The 12,597-nt window shown below is 57.2% G+C and overlaps 1 protein-coding gene across 1 annotated transcript in view; it reads left to right on the forward strand.

Annotated features, from left to right (window-relative positions):
* fibpa (fibroblast growth factor (acidic) intracellular binding protein a) overlaps positions 1 to 12,597 on the forward strand; it is a 90,053-nt gene that overhangs the window by 53,032 nt on the left and 24,424 nt on the right. The window contains exon 6 of the mRNA XM_072245525.1: positions 926 to 1,034. Within this exon, the coding sequence (XP_072101626.1) occupies positions 926 to 1,034 (109 nt within the window). The remainder of the gene's footprint in view (positions 1 to 925; positions 1,035 to 12,597) is intronic.

The raw sequence follows: 12,597 nt of genomic DNA on the forward strand, positions 1-12,597 counted from the left end.
GGTCTCCAAATTTGAGGAAAGACATTCTAGCTATTGGAGTGCAGCGGAGGTTCACGAGGTTAATTCCCGGGATGGCGGGACTGTCATATGTTGAAAGATTGGAGCGACTGGGGTTGTATACACTGGAATTTAGAAGGATGAGAGGGGATCTGATTGAAACATATAAGATTATTAAGGGATTGGACACGCTAGAGGCAGGAAGCATGTTCCCGATGTTGGGGGAGTCCAGAACCAGAGGCCACAGTTTAAGAATAAGGGGTAGACAATTTAGAACAGAGTTGAGGAAAAACTTTTTCACCCAGAGGGTTGTGGTTCTGTGGAATGCTCTGCCTCAGAAGGCAGTGGAGGCCAGTTCTCTGGATTCTTTCAAGGAAGAGTTAGATAGAGCTCTTAAAGATAGTGGAGTGAAGGGATATGGGGAGAAGGCAGGAACTGGATACTGATTGTGGATGATCAGCCATGATCACAGTGAATGATGTTGCTGGCTCGAAGGGCCGAATGGCCTACTCCTGCATCTATTGTCTATTGACTCCATCTCTCCTCATAGTTTAACCCCCTCATCCCTGGAATCAACCTGGTGAACCTCCTCTGCACCGTCTCCAAAGCCAGTGTATCCTTCCTCAAGTAAGGAGACCAGAACTGCACGCAGTACTCCAGGTGCAGCCTCACCAGTACCCTGTACAGTTGCAACATAACCACCCTGCTCTTAAATTCAATCCCTCTGGCAATGAAGGCCGACATCCCATTTGCCTTCTTAAAAAACAAATCTAAAACATTAATAGAATCACAGCCAAATTTGTTCAACACTGGAAATTTTGCTCAGGGTTAAGAAGCCCTTGTTAAGGGTTCAGACTGACAAGAGGTTTTGTGGGTGGAGTGGTCATTCAGTCCAGCAGTCACTGATGTGTGATTGTCCCTCCTGCAGACTCCAATGTTGATGACATGGATGTGGACCTGGATAGGGAATTCCTGCAGGACCTCAAGGATCTGAAAGTGCTCATCACTGACAAGGACCTGTTAGACCAACACAAAAGGTACGCGGGTTGTTTGGAGCTGTGCTCAGTCTCTCGCTGCCGTCCCATCACACACTCCCGGGGTCAGACACAGAGTGAATCACCCTCCACACCGTCCCATCACACACTCCCGGGGTCAGACACAGAGTGAAATTCTCTCCATACCGTCCCATCACACACTCCTGGGGTCAGACACAGAGTGAAATTCTCTCCATACCGTCCCATCACACACTCCCGGAGTCAGGTACAGAGTGAAGCCCCCTCCACACCGTCCCATCACACACTCCCGGGGTCAGACACAGAGTGAAGCCCCCTCCACACCGTCCCATCACACACTCCCGGGGTCAGACAGAGAGAAACTCCCTCTACACCGTCCCATCACACACTCCCGGGGTCAGACACAGAGAGGAGCTGTGCTGACTGAGCTGGGAGAAATCGAGGCAAAACTACTGGATAAAGTTCGTGGAATACTTTGGAGGTGGCTCTAAAAGTCTCTTGAACAATCGAGTGAGTGACGGCGCTGGTGAAGAAACTCGGTGTGCAGTTTTACTGCCGGTTTGGGCTGGGTTTGTTGGCGGCTGCTAACTGCATAGCTCCCAGCTGCGGCCGCTGGCAACTCGCCAGGAAGCCGGTTCGCTCCAAAACCGGAGGCAAACGCCGTCGTTCCCCCCCATTGACAGCGGGGTAACGTTCCTCCTCCATTGTTTTTCCTGATTTTCGTCCGGTGTTGGTGCCGAAGCATCTGGAAGGACGTTTCGGCCTCTCCCGGCCTGGGTCTCTGCAAGTCCGACGGAGCCTTTCCTGGCGTCGAGCCAGCGAGGAACTGTCGACTGCAAACTTTCCCGGCCAGTTATTCGACTCGTTCCAGGACTTCTAACCGGCACCGCTGTAGGATTCTCGGACTGGAAAGAGCGCCAGCATGCCGGACCGGTCTCCAGGGAGTCGCGGGCCTTCGGGGAGTTACGCAAGGGCGGCTGCCTCCCCGGCCTCGGACAACGCCCTTTTTCGGTCGGTGAAGGTGGAACGTGGGGTGCAATGTATTTTGCGCCCTGGAATGACACTAGAAAAGTGTACGGAGGCAATGGAGGACCTTGTTGGGAAAGGTGGTATTCTGGCCACCGAGAAGGAGTTTGGAAAGGCGGTGTTTTATCTGGTGAATGAAGAGCTAGTGCACCGGGCCCTAAGCAGGGGAGTCACGGTAGACAACATCTTTTTACCTATGGAGCTGGTGACGGCCCCCACGCAACGTATCGTGCTTGGGCATGTTAAGCCTTTCATTCCAAATGAGGACTTGCTACTCCCACTGGTCCGTTTAGGGCAAGTAAGGTCGGAGATCACTGCCATCCGACACAAATTTAAGAGACGCACCCTCCGCACCGTAATCTCTTTCCGGCGTCAGGTATTCATGCAGCTGGAAAGGGAGGACGATGTTGAGGGCCGGTTTACTGTCCGGCATGAGGGAGTGGATTATCAGGTGTACTGGAGCTCCGAGCGCCCGCGGTGCCATGCGTGCAGGGGGGTGGGGCACTTTCGGAGGGACTGTCCTGCCGGCCGGAACCCGAGGGAGCCCATTTCGGGCACCAGTGCCCCAGCTACCTCTGCCCCTGATCCTACTCCTGCACGTGCATCTGCGCCTGCATCTGACCCTGCCCCCGCCCGTAATCCTGCCCCAGCCCCTCACCCTGCCCCTGCCCCTACCCCTACCTCTACTCCTACGGTTGGGTCGGTCCCTGCTCCTCTCCCTGTGGTTCGGGTGGGGGACGGGGTGGAGTCTGTGCGGAGTAAGAAGGCAAAGGGGAAATCCAAACACAGTAAGAAGCGGGCCTTTGAGGCTGCAGAGCTCACGCCCATTTCGCCTGAAGTGGAGCGTGGGGCTCGGGGAGGTGCGCTAGCAGACGGGGCGATGGAAACAGAGAGCGCCGCCCCATCGGTGAAGCCTGCACCTGTGTGCTCCTCCGGTGTGAAGAGGAGAAGGGAACGTTCCCGCAAGAGGGCAGGGGATGTAGATGCGGAGGAGTCCCAGGAAGGGGTGGGAATCCGGGTAGGGGTTGGTTCTAAACCTGAGTCCCCAGATGTAGCCACCAGTCCTGGGGAAGATGGTGTGGTTGTGCAAATAGCTTGTGATAGCCCTGTTTGCACCAGTGAGGCAGCCCTGGAGGCCTCCACCCAGGACCTACAAGTCAGCGCCTCTCTGGAGGCCAGTGTACCGAATAATGTAAGAGGAGACGAGACAAAGCGCTCTCATTCTCAGCACCAGGCTGCTTGTGAATCCCTTGGACCAAAGGTGCCGGGTTCCCCTCTATGCCTGCCCCCTGGGGAGGGCGTTTTTCTGTGCACGTCGACCCCAGCAATTAATGACTTGCAGGGAGTCCCTGGGGATTGTCCCTCCACTGTCGCAAATGTGGATGAGGCTGATGCGACGGTGGAGCGGGCAGGTAAGAGCGAGGTGCCCGCTGCGCGGTATGGGTCACAAGCGCAGCCATCTTTTGGAACTTGCGGGGAGGCCGATGGGGATTCTGTCTGCAGTGACGGGTTGGAGGGGGACTCTTTCGATAGTGAAATAATGGACATCCTCACCCCTCCTGAGAAGTCCCCATTGATACCTGTAGAGGAAATTAAGCATTTTATTCTTACCTCTGAGGGTGCCAAGCACCGGCCTCAACTAGCCTCGCTACGCTGGCCCAGCATGCCGAGGCTGGTGAGGTCCCTGCGAGTCATCCTCGGACGAAAGGGAAAGGGAAAGAGGAATGCGGTGGCGGGGAACGACAGACGGCAACTAAAATCCTTCCTAGATGACCTAGTAAGGGACATTAGAGGGAGAAGCAGCCTCGCTCCTACGGGGGATGGTGGGTCACAGGGTGTCGCTGGTACCGCTCGAGCCCGGAAGGCAAAAAGTAACCTTGCTTTCTTTCCGGACAGTGTGGTGGAGGGCGCCTCCGCTCTCACCGAAATGGGCACAGCTGCTGAGACCTAGTGTGCTCCCGCCATGAAGCTTACCATAGCTAGTCTCAACGTAAACGGCAGCAGGGGTCCTCTTCGCAGGCATAACAATCTCTCAGCCCTCAGGGATGGGCGGTATACGGTGAGTTTCCTGCAGGAAACCCATACCATCCCTGGGGACGAGTCTGCTTGGCTCCTGGAGTGGCGGGGCGGGGTCTACATGAGTCACCTCAGCTCCATTTCTAGCGGGGTGGCGATCCTGTTGGCCCCGACCTTCCAGCCAGTAATTGAAAGAGTCCAGGACGTTGTGCCCGGCCGTCTGCTCCACCTGGTTGTGCGCCTGGATGGCGTACCATTGCATTTTATCAATGTGTATGCTCCCAGGCGCGGTGTGATGCAGACGCGCCTATTCTGCCAGCTGTCCACCCTGCTGAGCTCCATCGATCCTGGGGATTGCGTCATCCTCGGGGGAGATTTCAATTGTACCCTCGAGGCGGAGGACCGTTCGGGCCTCCAACGCGACCCAGCATCGGCAAAAAAGTTAAAGGAGCTAGTCGGCTCCTTTGACTTGGTGGACAGCTGGCGGAATCTTCACCCCAACTCTAGCGCCTTCTCGAGAAGGTCTAGAGAAGGAGGTTCCAGGATAGACCGCATTTACATCTCTCGGGCCTACGTCTCCCGCGTGTCGGCGTCCTCCATGCGGCCGGTGTCGTGCTCGGATCATCACCTTGTGTGGATGGAATTTATTCCACTACACCCTCGGGTGGGATCCGGGTACTGGCATTTTAACAACCGGCTGCTGGAGGACAGCCGATTCCGGGATTCGTTCCGAGCTTTCTGGGTCTCCTGGAGGGAGAGGCGAAGAGATTTCTGCTCCCTACGGCTATGGTGGGATGTGGGCAAAGCCCACATCCGGTTTTTATGTCGGGAGTACACTAGGGGGTCGACAAAGAGGCGGAGCTCTGAGGTTGAGCGGCTTGAGAGAGCGTTGCTTGACCTGGAGTCCCGCCTCGGTCCGACCGCTGGAGACCAGCAGCTGTGGCAGGAATACCAGGAGAAAAAGGACGCACTAAGGAACCTGCAGCTCCAGCAGTCCCGAGGTGCGTACGTGAGGTCACGGATCCAAATGCTGCAGGATTTGGACCGTGGCTCACCCTTCTTCTACTCGTTGGAAAGGTGGCGGGGAGTTCAAAAGCAGCTAGTGGAGCTGCTGGCTGCCGATGGCTCCTCCATCACGGACCCTGATGGAATTAACAACGAGGTCCGTTCATTCTATCGGTCCTTATTCTCGCCTGATCCGTCAAATGCGGAGGCGTGTAATGAGGTCTGGGAGGATTTGCCGAAGGTCAGCCCAGAGGACGCAGTGCGTCTGGATGCCCCCCTGACTCGGGAGGAGCTGTCCACTGCCCTTCGGCAACTCCGGAGGGGCAAGTCCCCTGGTTTGGATGGACTGAGTGTTGAGTTTTATCAGGCTTTTTGGGATGTCCTGGGGGATGATTACAGCCTTGTCCTAGGGGAGAGCCTAGCCACTGGAGAAATGCCCCTCTCATGGCGGAGAGCTGTTGTGGTCCTACTGCCCAAGAAGGGAGACCTCCGCCTGCTAAAGAACTGGCGGCCGGTCTCCCTCTTGTGCGTGGACTACAAGATCTTCGCCCGGGCAATGGCCAACCGTCTGGGTTCGGTAATTGGACAGGTGGTCCATCCTGACCAATCTTATACAGTCCCGGGCCGCTCCATCCAGGACAATGTCCACCTAGTACGGGACCTGATCCACCTACTCCAGGAGACTGGGACCCCGGCAGCGTTTCTTTCTCTTGACCAGGAGAAGGCTTTTGACCGGGTGGACCACAGTTTCCTGGTGGGCACCCTGCAGGCTTTTGGGCTCGGACCACACTTTGTGGCCCGAGTTCGGCTCCTGTACTCTGCCGCAGAGTGCCTAGTTAAGATTAATGGATCATTGACAGGACCTATCCACTTCCGAAGAGGAGTGCGTCAAGGGTGCCCCATGTCCGGTCAACTGTATGCGGTCTGTGTCGAGCCATTCCTCAGCCTCCTTCGGCGAAGGCTGACAGGTCTGGTTCTGCGGGAACCGGACATGGGGGTCGTCCTCTCGGCCTACGCCGATGACGTACTCCTCATGATGACAGACCCCTGTGACCTGCGGAGGATGCGCGAGTGCCAAGATGTTTTCTCGGCGGCATCCTCCGCCAGGATCAACTGGGCGAAATGTTCCGGACTCTTAGTAGGCCAGTGGCAGGTGGACTCCCTGCCGGAGGAGATGAGAGCTTTTGAGTGGAGCACCAGACGTCTTCTCTATCTGGGAGTCTACCTGAGTCCTTCTGGGGAGACCTGGCTGGCGAACTGGCAGGACCTGGAGACAAAGGTCATGGCCCGGCTAGGGCGCTGGTCAGGCCTTCTCAGGGTGCTTTCCTATCGAGGCAGGGTGGTGGTCATAAACCAGCTGGTGGCCTCCATGTTGTGGTACCGGATGGTCACCTTGGCCCCCCCTGCCCCTTTTGTCGCAAGAATGCAGAGGAAGCTAGTGGACTTCTTCTGGGGAAACAGGAAGCACTGGGTCTCTGCAGCGGTTCTGAGTCTCCCAGAAGGAGAGGGCGGACAGTCGCTGGTGTGTGTACGCACACGACTGGCGGCTCTCCGCCTCAGGACGCTGCAGAGATTCCTGTACGCCGAGCACCCTCCCAGGTGGCACGTGTTGGCGACTTTCTTCCTCCGGAGGGGCTGCTGTCTTGCCGAAGATATGCAGCTACCACCGGCGGGCGTCAGCCGTGCTGCTTTGCAGAGGCTGCCCGGCTTCTATCAGGACCTACTGAGAGTCTGGAACATGGTTGCCTCAGGCCGGGAATCCCCTCCTCTGGCAGAGGGCGGGGTCCTGGCCGACCCTTGCCCTGTCTCAACGGATGTCAGTGCGGCTCAGGTGTGTGGAACGACTCGGGCTGAGCTGCTCGTCGGGCCCAGGCCCCGCAGCCTTACCCGAGAGACGAATCCACACAACTTGAGCCGTCTTTCATCAACACCCACAATCCCATTTAGGGATGCAGGCAGGAGGTACCTTTATGGGCTGCTGCTCCACACCCTCCACTTCCTAGCATTTGTCCACCGTCCCGACACGCCATGGCGGTCGGTCTTTCCACCTGGAGGTGAGGGGGGTCCCCAGTGGAAGTCCCTCTACAAGGGAGTCCTTCCCATGCACCTTGGGGATCTCGGCTGGAGGGTGCTGCATAAAGCGGTGCCCTGCAATAAGTTCTTTAGTTTGTACACGGATCTCCCAGCCGCGTGTCACTTCTGCGGGCTGGAGGAGACCGTGTACCATATGTACGTGGAGTGTGTGAGGCTGCAGCCCCTTTTCGCGTATTTGCGTGGGCTGCTTCTCGCCTTCTGGTTGCATTTCAGTCCCACCCTATTCATATATGGTCATCCAGTAAGGAGGGGGGCACAGAGGGATGAGGATGTCCTTGTCAACTTGCTCCTGGGGCTGGCGAAAATTGCCATCCGTGGCTCCTGGAAAAGGGTGGCAGGAGGTTCTCCCCGGGCGGACTGCCTGGCTATGTTTAGGGGGTATGTTCGAGCCCGGGTGAGCATTGAAAAGGAATACGCGCAGTCCACGGCGACCGTCGAGATGTTCCGGGACCGTTGGGCTCCGCGGGGTGTAAATGCCATCATTGACGAGGATGGCAATATATTGGTTTAACATGTATTGTCTGTTTGTAGTGTAGTAAATGTGTTATTCACTGGGTTTGTAAATATTGTATAGCACCGACATTTGTAATAAAGAATTTTGATTTAAAAAGAAAAAATAAAAAAAGGGGTCAGACACAGAGTGAAGCTCCCTCTACCCTCTCCCATCACACACTCCCAGGGTCAGACACACAGTGAAGCTTCCTCCACACCGTCCCATCACACACTCCCGGGGTCAGACACAGAGTGAAGCTCCCTCCACACCGTCCCATCACACACTCCCGGGGTCAGACACAGAATGAAGCTCCCTCCACACTGTCCCATCACATACTCCTGGGGTCAGACACAGAGTGAAGCTCCCTCTACCCTCTCCCATCACACACTCCCAGGGTCAGACACACAGTGAAGCTTCCTCCACACCGTCCCATCACTCGTTCCCGGGGTCAGACACAGAGTGAAGCTCCCTCCACGCTGTCCCATCACACACTCCCGGGGTCAGACACAGAGAGGAGCTGTGCTGACTGAGCTGGGAGAAATCGAGGCAAAACTACTGGATAAGGTTCGTGGAATACTTTGGAGGTGGCTCTAAAAGTCTCTTGGACAACCGAGTGAGTGACGGCGCTGGTGTGGAAACTCGGTGTGCAGTTTTACTGCCGGTTTGGGCTGGGTTTGTTGGCGGCTGCTAACTGCGTAGCTCCCAGCTGCGGCCGCTGGCAACTCGCCAGGAAGCCGGTTCGCTCCAAAACTGGAGGCAAACGCCGTCGTTCCCCCCCATTGACAGCGGGGCAACTTTCCTCCTCCATTGTTTTCCTGATTTTCGTCCGGTGTTGGTGCCGGAGCATCTGGAAGGACGTTTCGGCCTCTCCCGGCCTGGGTCTCTGCAAGTCCGACAGAGCCTTTCCTGGCGTCGAGCCAGCGAGGAACTGTCGACTGCAAACTTTCCCGGCCAGTTATTCGACTCGTTCCAGGACTTCTAACCGGCACCGCTGCAGGATTCTCGGACTGGAAAGAGCGCCAGCATGCTGGACCGGTCTCCAGGGAGTCGCGGGCCTTCGGGGAGTTACGCAAGGGCGGCTGCCTCCCTGGCCTCGGACAACGCCCTTTTTCGGTCGGTGAAGGTGGAACGTGGGGTGCAATGTATTTTGCATCCTGGAATGACACTAGAAAAGTGTACGGAGGCAATGGAGGACCTTGTTGGGAAAGGTGGTATTCTGGCCACCGAGAAGGAGTTCGGAAAGGCGGTGTTTTATCTGGCGAATGAAGAGCTAGTGCACCGGGCCCTAAGCAGGGGAGTCACGGTAGACAACATCTTTTTACCTATGGAGCTGGTGACGGCCCCCACGCAACGTATCGTGCTTGGGCATGTTAAGCCTTTCATTCCAAATGAGGACTTGCTACCCCCACTGGCCCGTTTAGGGCAAGTAAGGTCGGAGATCACTGCCATCCGACACAAATTTAAGAGACGCACCCTCTGCACCGTAATCTCTTTCCGGCGTCAGGTTTTCATGCAGCTGGAAAGGGAGGACGATGTTGAGGGCCGGTTTACTGTCCGGCACGAGGGAGTGGATTATCAGGTGTACTGGAGCTCCGAGCGCCCGCGGTGCCATGCGTGCAGGGGGGTGGGGCACTTTCGGAGGGACTGTCCTGCCGCCCGGAACCCGAGGGAGCCCATTTCGGGCACCAGTGCCCCAGCTACCTCTCCCCCTGATCCTACTCCTGCGCGTGCGTCTGCGCCTGCATCTGACCCTGCCCCCGCCCGTGATCCTGCCCTAGCCCCTCACCCTGCCCCTGCCCCTACCCCTACCCCTGCTCCTACGGTTGGGTCGGTCCCTGCTCCTCTCCCTGTGGTTCAGGTGGGGGACGGGGTGGAGTCTGTGCGGAGTAAGAAGGCAAAGGGGAAATCCAAACACAGTAAGAAGCGGGCCTTTGAGGCTGCAGAGCTCACGCCCATTTCGCCTGAAGTGGAGCGTGGGGCTCGGGGAGGTGCGCAAGCAGACGGGGCGATGGAAACAGAGAGCGCCGCCCCATCGGTGAAGCCTGCACCTGTGTGCTCCTCCGGTGTGAAGAGGAGAAGGGAACGTTCCCGCAAGAGGGCAGGGGATGTAGATGCGGGGGAGTCCCAGGAAGGGGTGGGAATCCGGGTAGGGGTTGGTTCTAAACCTGAGTCCCCAGATGTAGCCACCAGTCCTGGGGAAGATGGTGTGGTTGTGCAAAAAGCTTGTGATAGCCCTGTTTGCACAAATGAGGCAGCCCTGGAGGCTTCCACCCAGGACCTACAAGTCAGCGCCTCTCTGGAGGCCAGTGTACCGAATAATGTAAGAGGAGACGAGACAAAGCTCTCTCATTCTCAGCACCAGGCTGCTTGTGAATCCCTTGGACCAAAGGTGCCGGGTTCCCCTCTATGCCTGCCCCCTGGGGAGGGCGTTTTTCTGTGCACGTCGACCCCAGCAATTAATGACTTGCAGGGAGTCCCTGGGGATTGTCCCTCCACTGTCGCAAATGTGGATGAGGCTGATGCGACGGTGGAGCGGGCAGGTAAGAGCGAGGTGCCCGCTGCGCGGTATGGGTCACAAGCGCAGCCATCTTTTGGAACATGCGGGGAGGCCGATGGGGATTCTGTCTGCAGTGACGGGTTGGAGGGGGACTCTTTCGATAGTGAAATAATGGACATCCTCACCCCTCCTGAGAAGTCCCCATTGATACCTGTAGAGGAAATTAAGCATTTTATTCTCACCTCTGAGGGTGCCAAGCACCGGCCTCAACTAGCCTCGCTATGCTGGCCCAGCATGCCGAGGCTGGTGAGGTCCCTGCGAGTCATCCTCGGACGAAAGGGAAAGGGAAAGAGGAATGCGGTGGCGGGGAACGACAGACGGCAACTAAAATCTTTCCTAGATGACCTAGTAAGGGACATTAGAGGGAGAAGCAGCCTCGCTCCTACGGGGGATGGCGGGTCACAGGGTGTCGCTGGTACCGCTTGAGCCCGGAAGGCAAAAAGTAACCTTGCTTTCTTTCCGGACAGTGTGGTGGAGGGCGCCTCCGCTCTCACCGAAATGGGCACAGCTGCTGAGACCTAGTGTGCTCCCGCCATGAAGCTTACCATAGCTAGTCTCAATGTAAACGGCAGCAGGGCTCCTCTTCGCAGGCATAACAATCTCTCAGCCCTCAGGGATGGGCGGTATACGGTGAGTTTCCTGCAGGAAACCCATACCATCCCTGGGGACGAGTCTGCTTGGCTCCTGGAGTGGCGGGGCGGGGTCTACATGAGCCACCTCAGCTCCATTTCTAGCGGGGTGGCGATCCTGTTGGCCCCGACCTTCCAGCCAGTAATTGAAAGAGTCCAGGACGTTGTGCCCGGCCGTCTGCTCCACCTGGTTGTACGCCTGGATGGCGTACCATTGCATTTTATCAATGTGTATGCTCCCAGGCGCGGTGTGATGCAGACGCGCCTATTCTGCCAGCTGTCCACCCTGCTGAGCTCCATCGATCCTGAGGATTGCGTCATCCTCGGGGGAGATTTCAATTGTACCCTCGAGGCGGAGGACCGTTCGGGCCTCCAACGCGACCCAGCATCGGCAAAAAAGTTAAAGGAGCTAGTCGGCTCCTTTGACTTGGTGGACAGCTGGCGGAATCTTCACCCCAACTCTAGCGCCTTCTCGAGAAGGTCTAGAGAAGGAGGTTCCAGGATAGACCGCATTTACATCTCTCGGGCCTACATCTCCCGCGTGTCGGCGTCCTCCATGCGGCCGGTGTCGTGCTCGGATCATCACCTTGTGTGGGTGGAATTTATTCCACTACACCCTCGGGTGGGATCCGGGTACTGGCATTTTAACAACCGGCTGCTGGAGGACAGCCGATTCCGGGATTCGTTCCGAGCTTTCTGGGTCTCCTGGAGGGAGAGGCGAAGAGATTTCTGCTCCCTACGGCTATGGTGGGATGTGGGCAAAGCCCACATCCGGTTTTTATGTCGGGAGTACACTAGGGGGTCGACAAAGAGGCGGAGCTCTGAGGTTGAGCGGCTTGAGAGAGCGTTGCTTGACCTGGAGTCCCGCCTCGGTCCGACCGCTGGAGACCAGCAGCTGTGGCAGGAATACCAGGAGAAAAAGGACGCACTAAGGAACCTGCAGCTCCAGCAGTCCCGAGGTGCGTACGTGAGGTCACGGATCCAAATGCTGCAGGATTTGGACCGTGGCTCACCCTTCTTCTACTCGTTGGAAAGGTGGCGGGGAGTTCAAAAGCAGCTAGTGGAGCTGCTGGCTGCCGATGGCTCCTCCATCACGGACCCTGATGGAATTAACAACGAGGTCCGTTCATTCTATCGGTCCTTATTCTCGCCTGATCCGTCAAATGCGGAGGCGTGTAATGAGGTCTGGGAGGATTTGCCGAAGGTCAGCCCAGAGGACGCAGTGCGTCTGGATGCCCCCCTGACTCGGGAGGAGCTGTCCACTGCCCTTCGGCAACTCCGGAGGGGCAAGTCCCCTGGTTTGGATGGACTGAGTGTTGAGTTTTATCAGGCTTTTTGGGATGTCCTGGGGGATGATTACAGCCTTGTCCTAGGGGAGAGCCTAGCCACTGGAGAAATGCCCCTCTCATGGCGGAGAGCTGTTGTGGTCCTACTGCCCAAGAAGGGAGACCTCCGCCTGCTAAAGAACTGGCGGCCGGTCTCCCTCTTGTGCGTGGACTACAAGATCTTCGCCCGGGCAATGGCCAACCGTCTGGGTTCGGTAATTGGACAGGTGGTCCATCCTGACCAATCTTATACAGTCCCGGGCCGCTCCATCCAGGACAATGTCCACCTAGTACGGGACCTGATCCACCTACTCCAGGAGACTGGGACCCCGGCAGCGTTTCTTTCTCTTGACCAGGAGAAGGCTTTTGACCGGGTGGACCACAGTTTCCTGGTGGGCACCCTGCAGGCTTTTGGGCTCGGACCACACTTTGTGGCCCGAGT

This window comes from Mobula birostris, chromosome 28 (genome assembly GCF_030028105.1).
Source record: "Mobula birostris isolate sMobBir1 chromosome 28, sMobBir1.hap1, whole genome shotgun sequence".
NCBI lineage: Eukaryota > Metazoa > Chordata > Chondrichthyes > Myliobatiformes > Myliobatidae > Mobula > Mobula birostris.